At 52.5% G+C, this 24,216-nt stretch overlaps 1 protein-coding gene across 1 annotated transcript in view; it reads right to left on the bottom strand.

The window, feature by feature from the left end:
- The window catches only part of SLC9A1 (solute carrier family 9, subfamily A (NHE1, cation proton antiporter 1), member 1), a 49,570-nt gene extending 25,360 nt beyond the window's left edge, over window positions 1-24,210 (bottom strand). Inside the window, exon 1 of the mRNA XM_005875137.2 lies at window positions 23,251-24,210. Coding sequence (XP_005875199.1) covers window positions 23,251-23,602 — 352 coding nt within the window. The 5' untranslated portion in view covers window positions 23,603-24,210. The remainder of the gene's footprint in view (window positions 1-23,250) is intronic.
- Window positions 24,211-24,216: the final 6 nt, after the last annotated feature.

Raw genomic sequence — 24,216 nt, 5'->3', positions numbered from 1 at the left:
GCAGTGATCAATGTGACAGCTCTGCTTTGAAAGAACACAATGGGGACCAAGGACACCTAAGTTGGGTTCCACAAGAGCACAGCAGTAAAATCATGACTATAGAGGCTGGGCCCTCTGCTGGAGCCAGTTTCCCTCACTGCCTGGCTCACTCTGGAGCCTTAGCCCAGGCCCACAGCCAGGCCCCGGTGAGAGGAGGGCCCACCAGTCAGGTGGCAGCCTGTACCCAAGGCACCTTCTCTTGGAGGCTGGGCAGCCAGCACCCTGGGGGCTGAGGCAGAGGGACTGGGCCTGGGCTACAGTGAGGGCTGGTCCAGGGGAGGTGGTCCCACATGCAGGCTGGGAGATCCTGAGTGAGATGGCTGGGAGTGGAAAATCTGGAAAAACAAGCAGGAGTGTTGGCTAAGGGATCTGTCCAAAGTTTCAACTCAAACTCAGCCACTCGTCAGGGGAGGCAGGGAGCCCTGTGGTTACGAGAGAGCTTGGCTCTGCCATCTACTAGCCATGTCTCATTGGCAGGTACGCGCCCTCGGAGTCTCCTTTCTTTACCTGAAAAGTGAGTTCATAATCATTTCTATCTTAAAGAACTCTCACCTGAAGATTTGATGAGATTACGCATTTGGAGCAAAGGGCTGCCAAAGGAGGTTCGCAGCAAAGGGCACAGTTCCATCCCTGCACCCCGACCCCCAGCCCAGACAGAGCCCGTAAAGTTGCCAGGGAAGCGGCCAGAGTCAGGAGACTGAGGCCCCACTCTTAGGCAGCCCCTCTGAAGCAGAGCTTGGTGCTCTGTCCTGTCATCATTGGTTCTAGACTCAGCCTTGCTGACAGGAGTGTCCAGAGGTGCTGAGGGAGGCTATGGGGAGGCTGAGAGGAGGCAGAAGCCCTCTGAAGCCCCACTGAATTGCCTTCTTGTCTCTGTAAAAGCTGTAAAACTTCCTTCCAGAGGACCTGTGTACCGGTCACAAGAGCTGTAGAAGTAGCTGGGCCAGGCAAACGCAGGTTCCCCGAGGCCTGGGCAGCAGGTCCCTGAGGCTCGCGGGGAGGGTGGGGAGGCCAGAGGTTCCCCCTAGGCAAGTGTCCGAGGCATCCATGTCCAGGGGGTGCCCTGAAAGTCTCCCCCACACGTCTCCTAAAAACAGCCCAGCTGGCTGAGCATCATGAAGGAGGGGAACAGCTTCTCCCGGCCTCCTCTCCCTGCCCACTGGGGACAATTTGGCGCCTCAGGCCTCTAGGAGCCAGAAGGTGTACTGAGTAGATGGGAGAGCTAAGCATGCTCAGAGAATGCTGCCCTTTTGAGGACACTGCAGAGAAAAGGTGAGGACACGGTCGGCTGCAGGCCTTGGTCCCGGTGTGGGCAGTCAGGCCTCGCCTGGGCAGAGGAGTACCAAGAAGCCACTGGAAGTGAAAGGAGGCAGGGCCTTCCAAGACCACTCTGGGGGACATTTGAGATCTTGCTCCCCAGCAGATGCCATCAGTTTGGCTCAAATAGACTCTTATAAAAATTTTTAAAAAAAGACCATTCCAATCCCATCCTTCCATTTCACATATGCAAAGAATGAAGCCCAGAGAGGGCAGGAACTTGTTCAAGGTCACACAGCAAGGCAGTGGCTGGGATTCACCGCCAGGACTCATTCCAAAGCTGGTCCTCGCCTGGAACACAGTCACCCACATCTACTCCCACCTTTGTGTAAACTGCCTTTTATTGAGTACTTCATGGTGAGGCGTCACATACCGTAACTGCATGATTCTCTAGAAGTTCTCTGATGTAGGTATCACCATCCTCATGGTGCAGCTGAGGAAACTGAGGCAGAGAGAGGTGAAGGGACTTAACCAAGGCCCTTCAGTTGGTCCTTCTGACTCCAGAGCCACAGCCCCACCGTGCTTCCTCCAGCTTTGAGCCCTGTCTGCTATGCTGGGAACAGGAACCCGGTTCACTTAAGACTGTCACTCGCTTGCTATGTGGCCTCAGGGTGAGCCACCCACTCACCCTAAACCTCTGGTTTCCTGACTCCTGGCAGACCAATCTGCCCTGTTACTGTGTGTCTGCTGCAGCAGGAGGACCAGGAGCTATCTGGCACCCTGGTGAGAAGGAAGGGAACTCTTTTTTTTTTTTTAATGTATTTTATTGATTTTTTACAGGGAGGAAGGGAGAGGGATAGAGAGCTAGAAACATCGATGAGAGAGACACATCGATCAGCTGCCTCCTGCACGCCCCCCACTGGGGATGTGCCCGCAACCAAGGTAAATGCCCTTGACCGGAATCGAACCTGGGACCCTTGAGTCCGCAGGCTGACGCTCTATCCACTGAGCCAAACCGGTTAGGGCGGGAATGGAAATCTTTCAAGAACACCTGCAAGGCCCCTGCTTATCACCTGTGTCACTGCCTTGGGGGACACAGTACAGCCCTCCAGCCACACATACCAGCATGGGGAGGGAGAATTATCACCAAGCCCTGTGCTTTCTCACTAGCTCAGCAATGCCATGAGATTGGCACTATTTCCATTTTCCAGGGGAGAAATTGAGGCTCGGAGCTTAAAGAACTTTCCCAAATGCCACACAACCAGTAAACCACAAAACTGGTCCTTGGTCCCAGGAATGCCTGACCCTGGAGGCCAAGCTCTGCCCTCACACCAGGCTGCTCGATGGGAACGGCCGTAACTGCCTCCTGCTGCTGCTCTCATCCTCAGGGCACAGGTCCCAGCGTCTGGCTCAGATGTGCTGTGTGTGAGAGCCTGGCCGGAGGCTGGGAGCCCGTAAGTGACCGAGTATGGCTTGCCTGCCACCCACCCCATAATAATCCCTGCCCCACGACCAGGAAGGAGTAAAGAAAGCCTCCATCAGTACCTGCTTCCACCTGGGCAGGGCCTTGCACATGGCACAGAGGCAGGGAAGTGTGAAGCAGGAGGTGGTACCGGGGAGGCAGCCATGCACGGCAGGACAAAGAAGGGCCTGGGCCTCAGGCTGGAACCCTGGTTCTAATCAGCTCAGTCGCTCAGCCTCCTCCGGAGACAAGGATGGTGATGATGGGAGCACTCGTTGAGGGCTCCTTAGGCCTCACAACTACCCAGTGAAAGGCACTATCATACCCACATCACAGATGAGGAACCTGAGGCTCAGAGAGACCAGGGCACCTGCCCAACGCCACCTGGCAGGTCGTGGCAAGGCCACGCAGGACTCACGCCCCGGAAGCTGACTGGAAGCTGAGAGGTGATCATCCTCCAGGGCATTTCTCAACCATCGGAGCCACAGAGCAAAGGAGCTGGATAGCTATTTTCTCTATCTTTTTATTTTTATAAGAGTTTATATGCGCCAAACTGGTGACATAGGCCAGGGAGCAAGATCCCAAGTGCTCTGGATAACTATTTTCTCAATTCTCCAAAGGATGGATCTGACTAGAATGGTCTCCGAATGTTCAGAGGAGCCGGCTGTCGTCCGCAGAGTGGAAGGAACGTGCTCCTGCCTGCCTCGCCACACTGCCCTCACCCTGGGCCTTGGGTTTGCTCACCCACATGAGGAAAGAACCAGGGAACCTCAGATGGCTCTTTCACTCTGGCTTCATGATTCAAGGTCTTTCAGTCCCACCACTTTCTTGTGCGATAACTTCTGTGGCATCACCATTCACAGCCACTGGAACACGTGTCACTCCACAACCTCGCCCTGAAATCGGATACCTGGGCTCAGAGCCATTCCCCAAACCCTACCCTGGACCAACAGGGCACTCCCAGGCTGGCCCTGCCCGGCTCCCTGATATCACTGCCACGGGCATTATCATAACTGAGCTTTGGCTCCAAGAGAGGTGAGAGCCAGAACAGGGGAGCCATTTCCACCACCGTGTACCTGGCACTGTGTGTGTGCGGTGGCTAAACACAGGGGAGAATGGAGCCCACCTGGGCTGGTACAATGCAAACCTTATCACGCCAAATTCTTCCGGAGTGAGACACAGGCCTCAGCCCATGGCGATCAGGGTTTGGTTTCTGGATTCTTGACCTCAGCCTCGGCCATGATCTCACCAGGCTGAGGAACGCCTCTCTGTCCTCTTACAGAAGCTGTGGGGGCAAAGGCTAAGGAGATCTGAACCCTGAGCTAAAAGAAGTCTAAGAGACTACTCAGATCCACGCCATCATCTGCCCATGAGGGCAGGGAGCAGGAGTGCTGGTCTGGCTTCTCAGGGAGAGGGAATGAGCTCTGTAGGGCTGGGAGATGGACAGAGGCCCAGGTTTGGGAGTATAGTTAGGACAGGGAAGGTGCTATGGCCTAGGCTGGGGAAGCATGTCCCTCCCCATCCAAGCCCCCAATCCTCTACCCATCTTTCTGCTTCTTCATCCTCTTGGACCAGAGGATGGTGGGCACTGATCACTGCCTGGAAGTTCTAGTTATCCCTGTGGCCTCTGCCAGGGAAGGGAGGCGGGGCGGGGAGGGCGGGAAGAGACAGGGCTGGGAAATTTTCTGAGGGCTGCAGTGGGGAGTCCCTGCAGTGAGAGCCAAGCTCTGGCCAGGGAGACAGGGAACCAGTGGAGATAAGGGAGCCTGGGAAGCTGCAATACTGATGCCCCCTTTGGTTTGGTTCTGGCTCCAACACTTGCTGGCTCTGTGGCCTTCCCTGGCTCATGGTTTCCTGGTGTGTAAAACAATGAGCTGGGTTAGAGGCTTCCTCTAGCTCTGGCAGCCCATGATTTTACATAATAACCAGCATACATGCATCACTTTGCATTCTGCTTTGAGATACTCCATCTCATTGAAACCTCATGGGCATCCCTCTGAGGTGGGTATGGGTTCTCTTTTGTTAAAGATGAGAAAACCAAAGCTCAGGGCATTTAAGCCCAAGAACACACCCAGACAGGGTGCAACAGAGCCAGGACTTGCACCCAGGGCTCCAGGAGCCAGAACTTGTACCCAGGGCTCTGGATTCCACAGAAAGGAAAGCCCAAGATTGGCCCTGCCAGGCCAGCGTGAAAGGCCCCGAGGGACAGGCCCAGGAGCTCATTCCAGCCTGCCCCTCTCGAAGCTGCTCCTTCGATGCAGATAAGGGAACGCTTAGATTTAGCCCTAGGCAGTGTAGCTAAGTGGTTAGAGTGCCGGCCAGTGGACCAAAGGGTCAGGGCCTGGTCTGGGCTTCTTTTACATTGATGTTGCTCTCTCTCTCTCCCACTCCCTCCCTTCCTTCCACTCTCTCTCTAATAAAATAAAATAAAAAATCAATGGAAAAATATCTTCAGGTAAGGATTAACAAAAATAAATAAATAAAAATAAAAAAACTGATTTAATGAAAAAAGCTGCAAGAGCATAAACAGCATTATTATTAAAATAAAGGTTTATGAAAAAATTTTCATACAACTACAGGGAAAAGTGCAGGCAGACACGATGAACTGTGAAGAGTGATTAACCTGAGGAGCAGGGGAATGAAAGGGATATGACCTGTGTTTTTTTTATATACTTATGTAGTGTTTGACTTTTCTTCCTTTTACAAACAAACAAAAAATCTGGGGGAAATTTTCTGAGCACCCACTCTAAGTCAAAACTCAGCATTAAACACTTTACTATAATTTAATTTTCACAAAAACCCCATGAAGTCTAAGAATGTTCAGAGCAGCTTTGTTCAAAATTGTCAAAAAAGGGAACCAACCCAAATGCCTGGCAACACAAGAATGGCCCAACTGTGGCGCATTCACACCAGGCAATGCCGCACAGCAACAGAAAGAACACACCTCTGGTACATGCGGCAACAAAGGAACCTCATGGAGACGCTGATCAAAAGCCAGACAGGAAAGAGCACCTGTTGTCTGATTCCAGCTTTGTGAAGTTCAAGAACAGGTGCAACCAACTGGTGACAGAAATCAGAATACGGGTTACCTTAGGGGAGTGTGGGGCACAGACGAGGAAGGGCAGGAGGGGACATTAGGGGGGTGCACAAATGTCTATCTGGATGTGGGTGGTTGTTAACATGGACGTAAACATTTGTAAATAATCACCAAGGGCAGGAGGGGACATTAGGGGGGTGCACAAATGTCCTTTATCTGGATCTGGGTGGTTGTTAACATGGATGTAAACATTTGTAAATAATCACTGAGGTACACACTTTAAGATCATCACTTTAATTGGGTATGTTATTTCTCAATTTAACAAATAGAGGGAGAAAAGTTAAAAAAATAAAAATAAAAAAACATGCAGGGGAGATTTATCTCCAGGAAAAATGATGCTCACAAGTCAGGTACCCAGACTAAGACTGAAGCTGGGATTCAAAGACATGTCTGATGACCTTAATCCACCAGGTCCTGGACTCCCACCATCCGGCACTGCACAGGCAGCCTTGCCCCTGGGTTCAAATGTAAGACCCACTTGCTCCTCTCTGCTAATCAGTGGCTACTGTGGTTCAGTCACCTGCTCACGCTAACTGGAGCCTGGCTCCCCGAGAGCCTCAGCACATTGACAGCTGCTGGTTAACTGTTAAGGCCAAACAAGAGCAGAGGCCAGGCCCACAACTAAAGCTTTGGGCCCGCAGGGAACTAGGTGGGAAGGAGTGCTCTGTGCCAGGAAGGGTGCCCGGTGCACATCCACTTGCCATAGTAGGCTCTGGCCCACAGTGACGGAATTTCAGCTGAGGGATAGCGGAGCAGCAGACCTGGACAGTGCTCCGGCCGCTGGGCCACACTGCCTCACACTTTTCCCATTAGGATCCCAGCCCTGTTGATTCAGAAAAGCCAGACCCTGCCAGTCAACCTTACCCTCTTACCCAGCAGGAACCAGGAGTAGAGGAGCTTTGAGGAACTTGGCTTCCCCAGAGCCACCCACTCTCTGCTTCAAATCCCCAGCCTGTGCTGGCTCTCTTCCTCCCCCTGCAAAGGGAGCCACTCCTGCTGCTTGGCATGTGTCCCCTCTCCTGCTATATCCTCTCCATCCTCCCCCCAACTCCTACACAATCCTTGTCCTAAACCATTTCCTGCAGTTTCCCATCTGATCAGTTTCTTAGGAAGGATAATTATCCACAGATAGAGGAGGGAGAAAATTCCCGGAGCCAGGAACACCAGGAAAAACTTCCTCTGGTCCATTCTCCACCTGCCAGGACAGCCTTGTCCTAAACACAGGCCAATCATGGTTACGTCCCCAAAATCTCTGCAGTTCACGCTCGAATGCATTGAATCAGAGGCTTTCCTGATCTGTCCCAAAATAGGTTTGGGCCTCGTGGCTACTACATCTAAATGGCAGAGCCAGAACCGAGAGCCGTCTGCCACCGGGGCCCACTCTGCATTGTGCTGCCTCCTTGTCACTTCAGCTGCCTTGTATTCTGTTTACATGTCTTATCTCCCACGCAAAACTGGCAGCACCACAAGGGTGGGAAGCTCCTCCCACACAGCAGCGCTAACACATAGTAGGTGCTTAGAGGCCAGCTGAAGAGAAGGTGGGACACCCAGGGACAGCCACCTGACCCCTGCAGAAGGAAAGGGGGACTGCTCAAGAGGGCAATGTGCAGGAAAGAATGACATTTACACCCTCACAGACTATGAGCTGGGAGACCTGAAGTAACCCCAGCTCTGCCACCGCCCACTGTGGCCTGTGGACACATTTCCCCTTGGGGCTTCCGCTTCCTCCTCTGTGAGATAAGGCGGTTGGGCCAGGCTCCGTCATGCGCCATTGCTCACCAAACATTTCCAAGCCCTTACGATACCGCAGCAGTCATTGAACCTCCCCATCCTGCACATCAGGCACCACATACTAGTAGCTGCAGGAGCCAGAGCCAGGATTCAAGTCCAGGGCTTTTGACTCCACCCCCTTATCTTGTCCACTTCACCTCCTGGACTCCTCGCTCTGTCTCTAGGATCCCTCCCAACAATAAAATCCGATTCTGATTCTAGGCAAGCCCTTTCCTGGAATGAAAACTCCCCAGGCCACGTGGGGCCACAGAATTCAGCCGGAACATGCATATCAGGGTCCTGGTGCTGGGCTGGGCGGTGCCACACCTCCCACATGACAGATCTGGTGACCGCCTGCCTGCAGATGCTGGGGCTGGGCAATATCCCTCCCAACAATAAAATCCGATTCTGATTCTAGGCCAGCCCTTTCCCGGAATGAAAACTCCCCAGGCCACGTGCGGCCACAGAATTCAGCCAGAACATGCATATCAGGGTCCTGGTGCTGGGCGGTGCCACACCTCCCACATGACAGGTCTGGTGACCGTCTGCCTGCAGATGCTGGGGCTGGGCAAAGGAGGGGGCAGGAGTCCAGCAGAGCCTGGCACCCACTCAACCGTTCCTTTCCTCACGTGCCTTCATCCCTTCCTGCTCTGCTCCTGCTCCCTGTTCACCCCTCCCTGGGAATGGCTCTCTCAGGCCGGAGCTTCTGTCCCACCCTGGCCTGGCCAGGGGTGCCTGTTGGAAGCTTCGCTCTTGATGCTTTCACAGACCCTGGCGAGTAGCTGTGGGCCAGCGACCTGCTTTGCGTGGCTCCCTGTGGCCAGCACAAAGCCAGAGCCAACTCTCCATCTCTGGCTCCCAGGCTGCTCTGCACTTCCCTCCCCAGGTCAGACCACGTCATCCTGCTCAAAGCCTCCGATGGCACCACATAGCACTTAGAATCCAATCCAATGTCTAATCCAGACCCACACACAGGCCCCATGCGCCCTGGCCCTTGCCTTCCTCTCCGTTCTCACACACCTCCCTCTCTACTCTACTCCAGGTTCCTTGAACCCACTCGCCCATGGACTGGCTGCCTCCTAGGGGCTCCTGAAGTCCCCTGGTCTTTGAAAGGCAGCTCCTTCTTATCATTGCTCAGCTCAAAAGCCGTCTCCCTAGAGAGGCCTTCGTTGACCATCCAGAGTAGCGCATCTCTCTCGTGTTTAGTTCCTTCAGGACATCTATTGCTGCCCAACATTGTGGTGTCCACTCTGTATAGTGAGCCCTTGACATCAGGAGTCTCCCTGTCTTGCTCCTGCCTGTGTCCTTAGCACTGAGAACAGTGTCTGACATGGAGGGGGGAGGGGGCGGGGGGGCATGCTACACATCAGACTGGGTGGCCAGGCCTCTCTGTGGAGATGGTATTTGACCCAGGGCCGGAATGAGAGAGCTGGTGGTGTACGGGCAGTATTCTAGGCTGGGGAAAGCAAGTGTGGTGGCCGCCTGGAGGAACAGGCCTGGCGAGGCTCGGTGTGTTTGAGGAACCCAAGAAGGCTGGTGTGAGCGGAGCAGGGGAAAGAGCAGCAGGAAGTGAAGTTGAGAGAGGTACAGGCCACACCTCCCCTGGAGTTTACCGCAAGTTCACCAAGAAGCAATGGGAAGGTTTCTAGCAGGGGAGCACCACATTCTAGTTTACATTTCTAAATAATCCCTCTGGCTGCTCTGCAGAGAGCTGATAACAAGCAGAGGCGGATGGAGCCAGAAGGACCATTCAATAGACCCCTGGAATCACCAGGTCAGAGATGCTCATGACAGACAGGGAGAGCAGAAGAGGAAATGAAACAAAGGGGCAAGCATTCAACCCACAGAGCCACGCTTTCCACCAGCCTGAGAAGCCTTGTCAAGTCTACACCCATCTGGCTGGAGTTCTAGATGCTCCCACCCACCCAATCTTATTTCTCACGGACCCCCAGCCCAGACCCAAGCCTCAGCTGGCTGGGCCTCCTCTCAGGTGCCACTCACACCCACCGCTCAGAGCCTCAGCTGGTACTGTGACCCTCGCCTGATCCACCACCTCCCCTCTTATGAGAGTCTTGTGATCACACCTGCACAAAGGCCTCTGCTCCCTGCTCATTCCAGCCACCTTTCTCCCCTCCCTGAAGTCCTTCTGGGCTTTGAGGCAAAGACACCGTAATCATCATGCACTTAATTATCCTGTTTTACCTTCCGGAGGTAGCTGCAAGCTGGATAGACAGATATCACAACTCACATCCCTCAGGGTTGACATGACACCCGGACGGTGAGGTGCTATGTGGAGCCTTCAGCACGAAGCCAGGCACTCAGTAGGTCTTAACCAACTAGGTCTCCGTCAACGGTAGCGGTAACTGACCACTGACCTATGGCAACACCAAACCCTGCAGCTCACAGCCCCACAGAGAGGCTCAGCTTCTCCTCCCAGCCAAGCAAGTGGGTGAACAATGCATGGGGATGAGGTGGAGGGGGGTTTAGAAGCAAAAGGCAGTGGCTCTGCATTATTCATACCACTCCCTGCCTTTCTCCAGCTCCTCCCTCCGTGTAAGCGGAGCAAACTTCTGCTTAACCTTCAAGCCTCAGCTTAAAGCTCTGGGAAGCCTTCTCTGATTCGCCCCCCATCCGTCACAGCACATCACAAGTGCCTGTTTGCATGTTGGCCTCCCCCTTCCCCAGCTGCCCGCCCGCCCTGCACCGTGAGGCTGAGGTTATATTTATTCATCCTTCCACCTTTAGCACAGCATGTGTCAGGCATGAATCAGTGTTTGCTGAGTGTGGGTCTCCTGCTCTCCCAAACTCAGATGCCTCAGCTCACAGGTTCATGGTCTCCCCAGTCCTGGTGACATCAGCCAGACCCCAATCAATGCCCTCTGGCCCTATAGTCACCCTCCACTTCTAGACTCTACTCTCATCTCCTCTTCCTTTGATGCTACCAGGATGGTGGCACCTCCCATTTCTGAATGCTTATGATGTGCCTGGGCTTTAAAGACATTGCCCCACTGATTGGGGAAACTGAGGTTCAGACAGAGTGATGCAGTGACTAAGTGGCAGAATCTTCTGCCCTTAACACTGGCACATCATAGCTGGGTCTATTTTAAAAACCGTCATCTGTTCTGCAAAAGTGTAGCTTTTATAGCTACGTGTCAGTTGTCATACAAAATCGTGCTTTGTTCGTTAAATGTTTCAAGTGGCAAGTCTTCCTATTCCAGTTAGGTGGTGACATGCCTGTTAAGTGGGAGAAATAGTACGAGACCTGGAATGGGAAGCCCTGGGACTGGCCACTATGACCCTAGGCAAGTCACCTAACCTCTCTGGGCTGGCTTCTTCATTGATTAAAAACAGTGAATAGCGGCATCTCCCCAAAAGGTTTCCCGATGCTGGAAAGTGCTCTGCCACCTTAGGGGGGCACTCAGTAAAAGGAGGATATTATTCAGCACAGCCCTGGGCACACAGCAGGCACCATTGCTGAGTGATTGTTCAGATCCTGAGAAACTCAGCAGTCAGAGAAAACAAGCCACTATTTCTCTTCTTCCTGGATCCGAAGGGGGCTCCTAAGGGCCCCCATTCACTGTGTGTTCAGAATGTGCCAAACACTGTACCACGTATCTTACAAGGGCACTCTCCCCAAATCCTCCTGACATCCCTGCCAGGTGTCACCCCATGCTCCAGATGAACAAATTGAGACTCAAAGAGGGGAAGTGACTTCCCCAAAGTCATGGTGCTACGAAGTGACAGCGCTGAGATTTGAAGCGAAGTCTGTTGAGCTGCAAAGCCTGTGTTCCCAACCACCAGGTTTCCTAAGGGAACGACTCTGGGACACTCCTATGCAATCCCAAGGTCCCCAAGTAGAACCTTCTGTTTGTGCCCGGATGTTGTTTCACTCAAGCTTCTCATCTAAATCCGAGTTCACCCATCACCTTCACAAAGCCACTCCCCATCCTCCCGGGTGAGGTCTTTCTGCCTCCTCTAAACCCCCACAGAATTCCTTCTGTACCTCGAATCACAGCCACTTTCTACTGCCTCTGTGTCTATACTGCATTTCTCAAACCAGTTCCTGAACTCCTTAAGAGAGAGCCATTCTTCTGCATCTCTGCTAGCTCCACCAGCCAGGCAGGCCCGGAAGGGTCGGGGGTGCTTGCTCCCCCCTCCACTAAGCTGTAACTTGAGGCTGGGGCTGTGCTCAGCTAGGTGAGCTGCTCCGCCTCACACGGGCATCCTGCCTACCTGGTACAGCATCCAGAGTCCTGTGGGCCCTGGCCCAGGACCCAGGAGATCTCATTCCCCGGTTTGATGGCAAAGATGCTATAAAAAGCACAGCACCCAGGCTCAACATTATTTCGTGATGGAATACAAAGGCCTGAGGAATTTGATGGGTGAGGGAAGCCTCCAGGCTGGCTCAGAAGTCCCAGGCCTTTCACTTGGTCCTCCTGCAAGGACCTTTGTGGCCAGGCCAAATGGTTTCCCTACCATGAATAGTTCTCTGATAAGATACTCCAGCAGGAAGCTGCCCTTCCTTAGCCTTAAAGGGCTCACTAGAGAGTAACTAATGCTTAGATACAACATCTAGGCCAAAGACCACAGTCCTTCCCCTTGGTCCAGTTCTTACTGCCCAGAGACCCCTGGGTTAGTTAACACAACAGAAAAAGCCCTCCCTCTGCCATTGACTTATGTGTGGTTCTGGGTACATCCTCTCTGGGCCTCAACTGGAAAACAAGGAGACTGGATCAAAACATCTCCATTTCCCCTTTGTGTCCTTGGGCCACGGGCTAAAATAAGGTTCTGTCTACCTCTAATGTTCTAGAGGCAGAATAATATTCTCTACTTTCACTTCCAAAAGCAGAGTGAGAGCAGAAAATGGGGGCGTAGTTTTCTCAGATAACAGTAGAGGCCAATTGGGGCTGCCTAACACGACACCCTCAGAGCCTGTCCCTTCAGCGGCAATCCCTTGCTTCTGCTGCCTCAAAGGTAGCTGTTCCCCCTAACAAAACCTCAGCGGTGTGTTCGGGCCCCAGCCACTTTAGGAAAAAGGGCAGGGGCCTGAGTTACCGCTGGGCTCACCCAGCAAACCCAGGGGGCACCAGCCACTTTAGGAAAAAGGGCAGGGGCCTGAGTTACTGCTGGGCTCACCATAGAAACCCAGCAAACCCAGGGGGCGAAGGAACCCAGGATCTTCCCTGCCTGAACAGGGGAGGGGGGAGCCTGCTGCAGCTACTTTGCTCCCCAAAAGTAGAGACGTGTTTCTAAGGAACCCAGGATCTTCCCTGCCTGAACAGGGGAGGGAGGAGCCTGCTGCAGCTGCTTTGCTCCCCGATCCAGACGTGTTTCCCTACTTTACAGAGTCATTTTCCCTTCTCTTCTCCCAGGACACAGCTTACTCATTCTGACTAGGTTCAGTCCCCTCGCCTAGGAATTCGACAGTTCCCCAGGCCAATTCCACTCATCCCAGGGTTAGTACCACTTTGTCCAAGGAAAGTCCTTTACCCTTCTTCAAATTCCCACCGCACATAAGGCTGAAGCTCTTAGCCTTTGGGGAGCCACAGATCTGTCTGAAAATCTGTGGCTACTATGGGTCTTCTCCCTCTGGTAAAAGCATATACTAATAAAAGGGTAATATGCTAATTAGACCGGACATCTTCCAGACATCCTTCTGGAAAAAGCCACAGTGGCGGGGGCCGAGGCAGAGGTAGTTAGTGGTGACCAGGCCAGCAGGGGAGGGCAGTTAGGGGCGACCAGGCAGGCAGATAGGTGAGCGGTTAGGAGCCAGCAGTCCTGGATTACGATAGGGATATTGACTGCCGGTTTAGGCCCGATCCCACACAGGCAGTCGGACATCCCCTGAGGGGTCCCAGAATGGAGAGGGTGCAGGCTGGGCTGAGGGACACCCCCCGCCCGCCGCCCCACAAGAATTTCGTGCACTCGGCCACTAGTACATATATAAATGTCTGTAGGCTACTTTAGGGGATCCATGCACCTTCAACTCGATCATGCACTCAGGAAGAATCTTAGAAACCTATATCCTAGAATAGCAGATCACCCCATCCATTCTCCCACCTAAGCCAGAACCCCTTCTAAAAGCCCTCCTGAATGATGTTTCTCTTCTCCACCTGGCCCACTGCTCAAGATCACCTCCTTCAGGACCAGCCAGTGTGGATCAGTGGTTGAGCATCAACCTATGAACCAGGAGGTCAGGGTTTAATTCCCGGTCAGAACACATGCTTGGGTTGCAGGGCTTGATCCCCAGCCTATGAACCAGGAGGTCAGGGTTTAATTCCTGGTCAGAACACATGCTTGTGTTGCGGGGCTTGATCCCCAGAAGGGGCATGCAGGAGGCAGCCAATCAATGATTCTCTCTCATCACTGATGTTTTTATCTCTTTTTCCCCTCTCCCTTTCTCTCTCTGAAATTAATAAAAATATGTATTTTTTAAAAAGATCACCTCCTTCAGGAAGCCTTCCCTCATCTCTCTTCCTTTCTGATAACCTCAGCATCCCAGCCTGAGTGACACAATTTCCCACCTGTGCTTTCTCCCTCGTGTGTTATCTTACTTCCCCAGCAAGAGAGTGGGCTCTCTGAGAACCCATTTATTTAATCCCATAACCCAGAGCTGGAGGTGGAAATGACCATCATCTTGTACTCGAGGATTCTGTGCTCAGTGACCCATCCCCCAAAGAAGGGGTTGTGTTATCTTACTTCCCCAGCAAGAGAGTGGGCTCTCTGAGAGCCCATTTATTTAATCCCATAACCCAGAGCTGGAGTTGGAAATGACCATCATCTTGTATTCGAGGATTCTGTGCTCTGAAGCCAGGGATCATGACAGCAGTGACCCATCCCCCAAAGAAGGGGTTGTGGAGATCCCTCTCCAAGGGCCTCACAAGTCTGCCCAGGCCTCCCCAGAACAGAGGCCCCGCTGGGATGACTGCCTTTCCTGTTGGAAAGTCCCAAAGAGCCTTTTAACAGTGGAAATTGACAGACAGGGAAACTAAGGCCCAGGGTGGCAAAATGACTTACCATAGTCAATACGTAAGAAAGAGGCAGAGCTAGGACGAGGACCCGGATCCCCAATTCCCAGCCTAGAGCTCTGTCCCTTTACAAATGGTTTATGAAAATTAAACCTGCCCTCAAACTCCCACACTCGCCCTGACCGGTTTGGCTCAGTGGATAGAGCGTCGGCCTGCAGACTCAAGGGTCCCGGGTTCGATTCCGGTCAGGGGCATGTACCTCGGTTGCGGGCACATCCCCAGTGGGGGATGTGCATACCATAGTCAATACGTAAGAAAGAGGCAGAGCTAGGACGAGGACCCGGATCCCCAATTCCCAGCCTAGAGCTCTGTCCCTTTACAAATGGTTTATGAAAATTAAACCTGCCCTCCTACTCCCACACTCATATATTCATAGAGAATTTCTGAAAAGATACACAAGAAAGTTCACACTGCCAACCTCTGGGGAGTATGACAGTGGGGGGTGGTCAGAGAAGTGAGGAGGGGAACTTTTACTTTATACCTTAATACCCTTCTGTATTTCTGGGGTTTATTTTCGTTTGTTTGGGTTTTTGTATTTTTTTTTTTACTATGAACATGTTTTATTTATTCATTATTATAAAAATAAAAACAAATCTGCCACAGAAAGGAGATTCTGGCCCCAGTCCACTCCCAACACACACATAAAAACAAAGAGAAGCCATAAGTCAACCTGTCCAGGTGCAACTATAATGAGGCTGCTTTCTTGTGGGTTTATGGCCACTAGTCTCATTAATTCCCAGGCACAGTGTGGTTGATGGCTTGAGGAATCTTCCCGGGAAAGGCTTAATTCAATTAGGGCTCTTGGCAGCCCCCTGAGGAGGCTCTGGTATCTTGCTTTTACTTATACAAATCAAGAGCCGACCAAACAAACCCAGACTTTCCTAGACAGGCCCCACCCAGCCCGGAGAGGATGCCCTTGCAAGACCCTCCATGAGGAGAGCCGGCTGCAGGAGGCTGGGAGGGACGGGGACAGGCAGCGACACACAGAAAGCATGATCTGTCGCTTCCCGAGCGCATTCTGCTCCCTGGCCTGGCCTTCAGTCTGGTGACTAGCCTCTCCAGGCTTTGCTCTCCCTCCTCTCTGAGCAGTCAAAGTGGTTTCTGTGTGGCCAAAGGCTTCACGTGGACCCTAAGTCAATCAGGCATTCATTCATCCCTCAAATATTTTGGAGCCAGACACAGAAAGGCTGTGTCCTGAAGGGGCTTACATTCTCGTAGGAATCTGTACTAAGAATAGCTCTCTCTGTCACGCCTGCTTATCTAATTCTCTACCCTTCAAGACTGGCTCAAGTTCCACCTCCTCTGAGAAGCCTTCCCTAACCACCCCTGCCCTCTGGGACTGATTGTTCCTCAGCACGTTGCTTCTGCCAGGAATCCGCCCAGCCCTGCACACACATCGACCACTTTCTCCTAAGCAGACCAGGAGCTCTTAATGAGCAGAGCTGGGGTTTCACTCTTGTTGGTTCCCCGATGGGCTACAAGTTAAATGCCTGATGGATATTTCAGCTGACCTGTCTCTTCCACCCCAGCTTAAACAGACGAATTAATTAGCTGCTCGCAGTCCTGGCTGGCCAGCACAAACACACAGCCTTTAACTTTGCCTGGCACAAGGCAAGTGCTATGTAAGTGTCAGCTATCTATTATTTTGGTGAGTTTGTGGGCCCTGACACACAGCTGTGATGTCACCTCTCCACCTTCAGTGGCCTGGTCTCAAACAGCCTGAGCACTGTGGAATGGCCAGTCCGGCCTGAGGGGTAAGTGTCTCCCCCACCCACCCCCCTCCCCAAAAAAAAAGATCAGGAAGGGGGCCTGGGAAGGAACAGGACTTCTCATCCTGAGTCCCACTTAGAGCTGCTTAAGGAAACACCTTTTTAGGAAAAAGCTTGCTGGGGTAATTTGGGGAACTCCAGATTTTCAGCAAGTCAGTCTCAGAACTCAGGGGTCAGGTCTGGCCTAGCAGACCCTGAGAACTGGCCCCCTCATCATGTTGGATGAGCTTTAGAGGAAAGAAAATGAAGTCAGCATGATCCCAGGAAAAGGGAGCAGCCACTGATCCAGGCCCAATCCAAAACTTAGTTCAGTTAAAATTAGATTAGCCCATAAGATTAAAAATACCCACATATAATCATGGGCTGCCTTAAAGTGCCAGTTGATGTTTATCAGCATCTAAAGAGATGGTTTGGCCCAGTGCGGTGTGTGCAGACAACCTTGGGGAGACATGTCTGACTCAGACGTTTGCAGGGGGAATGAGTGCTGCAAAATGAGGCCCACACAGGCGATGGATGACTCAGGAATAACCCAGGTCCTGGGTTTGCTGAGTGAGCCTTCTCCCCAGCACGGAAGGAAAGGGGCGGGGGTGGGGAGTGATGGGAAAAGGGAGGGAAGGAGGAAGGCCTGCCAGCTGTGTATAGGCTGGCATTCCCAAAGGGAGCCTGGGGCCCCTCAGCTCCAGTTCCCAGCTCCTCCTGTGTTTCTCAATGCTAGCCACCTCTGAGGACTATTTGCTTCACAGTGGGACTTGGAGAGGGTCACATTTTCCCCCAAACCCAAGAAATGACCCACAGAGAGCATCCAAAACTTGAAATACTAAAACCTTTCAACCTTCCCTGTTCAAAATGATTTGGGGAATAAAACTTCTGACCTGAAAGGGAGTCAGGGCAGGATGATAAAGAAAACATGGCTCCCAAGTCAGACGGATCTCGGCTTACGCCCCAATGTTTTCTAGCTGTGCAAGTACCCGACACAGCCTCTGAAACAGGAGTTTAATAAGTGCTGGCTAATATAATGAACAAATATTTAACACAAATATTATAAATTAGAAAACAGGGGCTCAGAGAGGTTGTGCCTTGCCTAAGGTCACACAGCTAGGCAGCAAAGAGCTAAGACCAGATCTCAGATCTCTTCACCTCCCCCCTCCCTCCCCTCCAGCATATCTTCTGTGTAATTTTGTTGCTGTTGTTATTTATTTGTTTTTAATGATTTCAGAGAGAAGAAGGGAGAGGGAAAGAAGGATAGAAACATCAAAGATGAGAATCATTGATCGGCTGCCTCCTGCACGCCCCCTACTGGGGATCGAGCCCCAAACCTGGGCATGTGCCCTGATTTGGAATCAAACCCTGATCTTCTGGTTCATGGATCAACGAGTAACCACTGAGCCACACCGGTCGGGCATGTTTTCTGTTTTAATTCACTTCTCTGCCTCTCCTTTCTCCTCTTAGAGGACCTACACTTCAAGGTAAAGGAAAAGCCCTCCATTTCAAAGGTTTGTTGTCTTCTCTGCCTCTCCTTTCTCCTCTTAGAGGACCTACAGCACTTCAAGGGAAAGGAAAAGCCCTCCATTTCAAAGGTTTGCTGCTCCACAGAGAGAGCTCTGAGTCCAGCCCTCATGCTCCTCCTCCAAGCAATTACAGATGTGTTCAAGGGGGTGGTAAGAACTCAGACCTGTGCTGACCTGAACCCTAGGTCACCCCGCTCCTCAGCCCTTCCCTCCTGCAGGAAGAACTGGTGTTCCTCCTGACCACCATTCAGGTTGCCAACATGGATGTGTCTGGTCACTTACTCTCCTCAGAGCCCTTTTGGATCGCTGGTTCCCCTTGATCCTCTCAATGAGCCAATGTCAGTCGGCAGGAAAGAGGACAGGTACGCCAATATCACCTGCTACTCTAACCCACAGGACCTTCATTGAGATGACCAGATTAAATACCGGATACGTAAATTACAGTACCCATAAGAATTACTACTAAACTCCACCTGCCTCTTAGGGATAAAGAAAGCCGTGCCACCTGATGCCAACACAGAGCTGTCTCCCAGGGATCTTGCTGAGCCCTGAGGGTGAGCAAAAGCAACCCAGCACCCTTTCTACCCAGGCAGGAGTTCACAGCAGGTTAGCTACCCACTGCTGGATAAAGAAAACCACCCTTTAACTGAAACCCCTCCTGCCCAAGCAGGGAAGAAGCAGTCAGACTACCGAGAGAGCACCAGCAAAGAGATGACAAGGTCACTACCAGAGGACAAGGGACAGGCCCAGCCTCAGCTGCACCCATTTGGACTCATAGGGACGGAGAATGGGTCCAAGGCCAGCACGGAGAAGCCTTACAGCTTTCTCAGGGCAGGGAGAGGGCTCCCACCATTGACATCTGCCTGATCCCTAAAGAGAGTCCTACAACTGCCCAGGGCAGGTGTAGTGAACTGGGCACCTACTCAGTGCAGGGCCGTCTGCATCTGCCAAGGGGAATGTGAGGGGCAGGAGATGTAACTGTACCCCTCGAGGAGGCGATGCCAAGACTCAAACAGAAAATAAAGAGCAATTCAGCATCACAGCAGATAACCTCTTTGAGCTGTTTCCTCATCTGCCAAACAGAGAGCCTTTATCTCATATGATTTTAGTAGGGATTAAATGAGATCACTTTTATAAAGTGTCCGACTCTACTCTGTAGATACTCAATAAATGGTTACTCTTATTAAAACACACACACACACACACACACACACACACACACACACACACACCAGAAGAGATGTCACAGGGCAGGCTAGGCCTAATGCCAAAGCTTCGGATAAACAATAAGGGAGATGGGTTCAGGGGGAGAAGTGAAAGCAACTGCTGTGGACTGGAGTGGGCTGGGAAGACCGCCCAAAGGGGATGAATCGGAACAGGCCCTGAGAGCTGCCATAGCGAGCTGGGCACTGTGCTGGGCATTCCCACATTCAATCTCTACATGGGTCCTAGAAAGAAGAGATGGCATGTCACCTGACTGATGAGGCAAGCCAGGTTCCGAGGAACAAGGAGCCTAGCCCAGGCTGGCTGACCATGTCTCTCTGCCACCAGAGCTGGAGGGGTGGGTGGGGCAGGGCCCAGAGGAAAGGCGTGCTTCGTGGGTGCTCAGCTAAATGAACTCCAAGCAGAATGACCAACTCAGGCCCTCTCACACCAACCCTGGCACTTCTAGGGACACATGTCCTACTTGAAGGCTTCCTCCTGGTCCTCAGTTGACCTCCACTGTCCTGCAGTCACTCAGCTGTTTTCCCGAAGAGCAAAAGGTCACCTTTCTTTTTAGAAAGGTCCCATCCGGGCTTCTTGTAACAGTTTCAAGGTGACCTTTAAGTTGTTCCTCTCTTCTTTTGAGAAGCGGGAGAGGAGAGTGCTAGTCTTATTATTACAGGAAACCAGTTGCTGGCTCTGATAGCCACACATGTGAAGTGGGCAATAATGACTCCCATTCTCCTCTACTCACAGGCGTGTTCTAAGAGTAAATGTCAGGGTACACCTTGCACAGACCAAAACAAGCTATAAGATGTAAAGGGACAAAGGAAGGCTTTTCTGCCTCTGGTCAGGAGACAACATGAATACCTGCTTTCTGGGCTCTCAGGCCTCCGCCAGGAGTTCCGGGTCAGGGACGTGGACAAACAAATGCAGTGGGTGCCAGTGGTGAGCTGGGTTACAGGGAGGCTCTGCCTTGGCACGAGCACTGGACTGGGAGCCAGGTGAACTGGGGACAAAGCAGAATTCATGCAGGGTCCAAATCACCATGTGTGGCGGGCGTGGAGAATGGGCCTAACTAAGGCTTGGGGTCACCCTCCTAGTTCCTGCAGTCATTTAAACATTAAACCCCCCCCCCGCCACTAGCCCACCCCCCACCCCCAAGGTAAAGGCAAGAATGCCTGACTATTGCAGAGAGAAAAAGGCCAGAGAAGGGAAGTGACTTGCCCACTCACCCACTGAATCAGTTAGAGAAGCCAGAGCATCTACTCGAAAACTTCAGCTCCAACCCCGCCCCTCCCACACCCATCTCTGTCTACCTAAAGCTCTGCTCAACGACTAGGGTAGGAATGAGAACTGCACACAGCACTTTCTATTCTTAAAGGAGGGGCACCTTGCAAGGGAAGCAGATGACAGAATGAGGGCTCCAACATAGCTGCTACCCACACTGGGGCTCTGAGAGAATAGGCAAGACCCCAAAATGAACTCCAAGGTTCTTGGGAGCATGGCCTCAGCCCCCAACCCTATCTCCTAAGTCAGTGGGTGCCATCTCCCCTCCCACCAGGACTAGCTCCAGGAGTCAGCTTAAGTGAAAGGAAAACAGAGTCAGCAGGACACACCCCAAACCCTGACACCCTGTGGCAGCCTAGGGTTGAGATTTGTAATCCTCCAGCCTCAAAGGATGTTGTAGGAGGCTGAGGTGGGGATGCCCTTAGGTGATTAAAATACCAACAGGAGCAGTTGCCACTCCTGTGGGTACAAAGACAACTGTATGTGCATTAATTTATGTCATCAGCACATCAGTAGCACTATGGCTAGATGTTATTTCCCCATTTTATACAAGAGGAAACTGAGGCACAGAAAGGTAAGTGGAAAAGTGGTGGAGCCCTTATCTAACCTCAATTCTGCACTGCAAAGGGAAAGGGAAAACATGGGCGTCCACTTTCGGTCACATTTCTCTCTATTTCCTTCCCAGGATGGCCAGATGCTAGGACGCCTCTGTTTTCAGACACGGAAAATGCCCTCCAAAGCCAGAAACACAGGCTTTTGGAACTGTGAAGGCCTTCAGAGATCATACCCAACCTCCTCATTTTACAATAGGAAAACTGAGGTCCCCAGGTTCAGTGACTTGCCAGGGTTACCTAAGTCAGTGAAATGGCAGAAATGGTCAGAAAGGGCCACGTAGGTCAATTAACAAGTGGAGATGGGTGACTGGTCCAAGGTCACAGAGAGGTGGGATGAGAAGCCAAGTTTCCTAACTTCTAGATTAATGCCCCTGCCATGGCACCATCTCTGTTCTCCTGCTCCCCAGGGTCCCTGGCACAGGTGCTGGTGGGGACAAAGCAGGCCGAGTCTGACCCCATTAGAACCAGAGCTATCAGGCCTATATGGACAAACTCCTGACTGCCCGCAGCAGGATCTCTGTGGTCATGCTGTCATCCCACCAGAAGTCACTGAGACCTGCAATGTGTGTACCCGTCCCCGGTGCCCGAACACCATGGCAGGTGTGGTTGAAAGGAGAGGCGGTTGGAGAGAGGAGGGCAGTTTATAGACAGTGCTTGTGAGGTCTCTTCCTGGTCCCACACAAGTAAATGACACATCATGGTCACTTGTTTCTTACAACAAATTAAAACATAGGGTTCATGACTGGATTGATATGGTCAAATTTAGATTCTTGCCAGTTTTGCAGGTGGGCGAGACCTGCAGAAAAAGGACCCAGCTTGTTCAAGGTCATGTTATTTGTCAGAATCAGTACACATGGCTCCCCTTGCCCAGTCCTTGATTTTTTTTCCAGGAAACTGGCTGCCATCAGGGTATAGGCGCCAATGGCCCAGGTCCATGAATAGGCCAGGCCCTGCCACTGTCACAGGAAGCAAGCTCCATCCGGGATGTGTCAAAACAGAGCGCCTTCCTGCAGCATGTCCCAGAGCCTGCCTCACACCAGCCTCGCATCGCCACTCAGCTCCTGCTTGTCCTTGGAAAAGCTGCAAGGCTTCCTGCCAAGAGTCACAAACTCCCCAAACCCAAACCACCGGAGTACCAGGCCCTCATGCCTTCTACAGCTAGCTGGGGCTAAAAAAGCAAAGGCAGCTTTTAAAGTGCCCCCCTCCCCCTTCCAGGGACTTCTGAGCTATGCAGGCTCTGGTGAGTTCCATCCATCACCCAGCAGAACAGAGTGCTCAGGCCTAGCAGGGAGACCAACCCTCTGGGAGGGAACAACTTTTCTGTTTCCTCTTCTCCCATAAAGAACATTTCAAAGTCTCCTCAGACCAGAACATCCTGAACCCCTCCACCTGTCCCTCTCCCACTTGGTGGAACAGCAGGCCAATGTGACTGGCCAGCTCAGACACCGCCCTGAGACCTAGCCAGGTGCCAACCTGGAAGTGAGCTGCGGCCAGACCAAGCTTCAACCGCCTCCACTCCCCTCCACACCCAAAACAAATTACAGAAATTCCAGGGCCCCCTGTCCCATAAACTGTTTAAAGAATAGCATTTCTAGGCCACAAACTGATTCAGGGGCTCCTCAGCAGGCAGGGCAAGCAAAGCTGATAGATAATATTCCAGGGAAAAAGGAAGGTGAAAATATTGGGATTCCTCATGTTCTACCACACTTCTAGGTCTCCAGCACGCGGACTGACCGTCCCCCTCCCCCCACTATAATCAAACTCCTTAGCTAGGCAAAGTAGAAATATACTCCACCCTGGGAAACCCTCCCATGCAGCATTTAATTGCACTGGTTGCTGTTGACAGAGCAGGCTGTGCCCCTTGTGGGAAGACACTTCTCTTTGCCTTACACACAGCTGGGTGCCTGGCTCCCCTCAGGGTCTGGTCCAGCCAGAGACTTGCCAGGCCTGGTAGTCTTGCTGAAAGCTCCTTGTATCAGAAGCATCTCATGCTCTGATCCTGTCCTTTCCCATGCACAATGCTGGTTCTAATCTTGGGAGGCCTCAGCTCACAGAGGCCACACAGCTCAAGTTTGAGAAGGACCAAGATGGCAGGATGGAGGCGGCCTACATTACAGGAGCCCAGGCCTTTATTCCTGCCTCGAGTGGTAAGGATGGGGCCAGAAGCTCACCAGTTTGGTGGCAGCAGATGCATGAGAGCAAACCAGACTTACCTATCTTCATGAGGCAGGCCAGCAGGATCCAGAGGGAGATCTCGAAGGGTCTCTGCACGTGTGGGTAGTCGATGCCCAGGACTGGAAAGGGCTTTCGCGTCTTCGGGCTATGTTCAGTGATGGAATGGTTGACAGGGTGGCTCTCGGGGGTGAAATCCGGTGGGGCAGTGGTGACATCCCCAATTGAGCGTTCTCGTGGCGGCTCTGAGTCTCGGATGATGCTGGCAGTAGGACTGTGCTGGAGGCCATGGCTCCTGAGAACAGGTAGTAGCCCCACCAAGGCTACTACCACGAGCAAGGAAGAGAAGACTCGAGGCAGAGAGGGACCCCAGACGCCAGACCACAGAAGCATCCTCCCTCCCTCAGCCCAGCAGGCCTTGACCCTTAGCAAAGTGAGAGTAAGACCTGGGACATAGGTGGCAAGGGGGTCAGCAGGTGGGAAGAGAGACTGGGGTAGTCTCTAGTGAAAGTTCATGTTTTAGAGAGAGGTCTTCTCGTGTGGAAGCAGTCCTCTGGGGGTGGAGGGAGGCTGGGTTCTCGATCTAGAACTCCAAACCGAGCAAGAGGGACAGGGACCCAGGAAGGACCACAGGAGGAGACCGCAAGGTCTGGGCCTCCAGGCCAGGGAAAAGGAGGGTGGGGACTGGACTGCGCCTAGGACAGAGGAAGGGAGAGGATAGGCTGCACCCCAGGCAAGGAAAAGCAAGAGGGGAGGCTGGGACCTGGGCTGAGAAAGTGACTGAGGAGCGGGGACTACGGGAAGAAGCAGGGAACCTGAGCTAAAGGAAGGAGACAGAAGCGGGTGGGACCCAGTCCAGGAAAAGAAGCGAGGGGGCTGGGAGCCCCGGCTGCGAGGAAGGAGTGAAGCCAGAAAGCGGCCGGGAGCTTCCCCACCCAGAGAAGCGCCGGGGTGCAGGCGCGCCGGGCTGAGATTCCAGGGAAATGGAGGGGGGAGGAAGGCGGAGG

This window comes from Myotis brandtii, unplaced genomic scaffold, assembly GCF_000412655.1.
Source record: "Myotis brandtii unplaced genomic scaffold, ASM41265v1 scaffold456, whole genome shotgun sequence".
Classification (NCBI taxonomy): Eukaryota; Metazoa; Chordata; class Mammalia; order Chiroptera; family Vespertilionidae; genus Myotis; species Myotis brandtii.
Note: the sequence above shows the minus strand (reverse complement) of the source record. Positions and strands in the feature narration are given on the sequence as shown.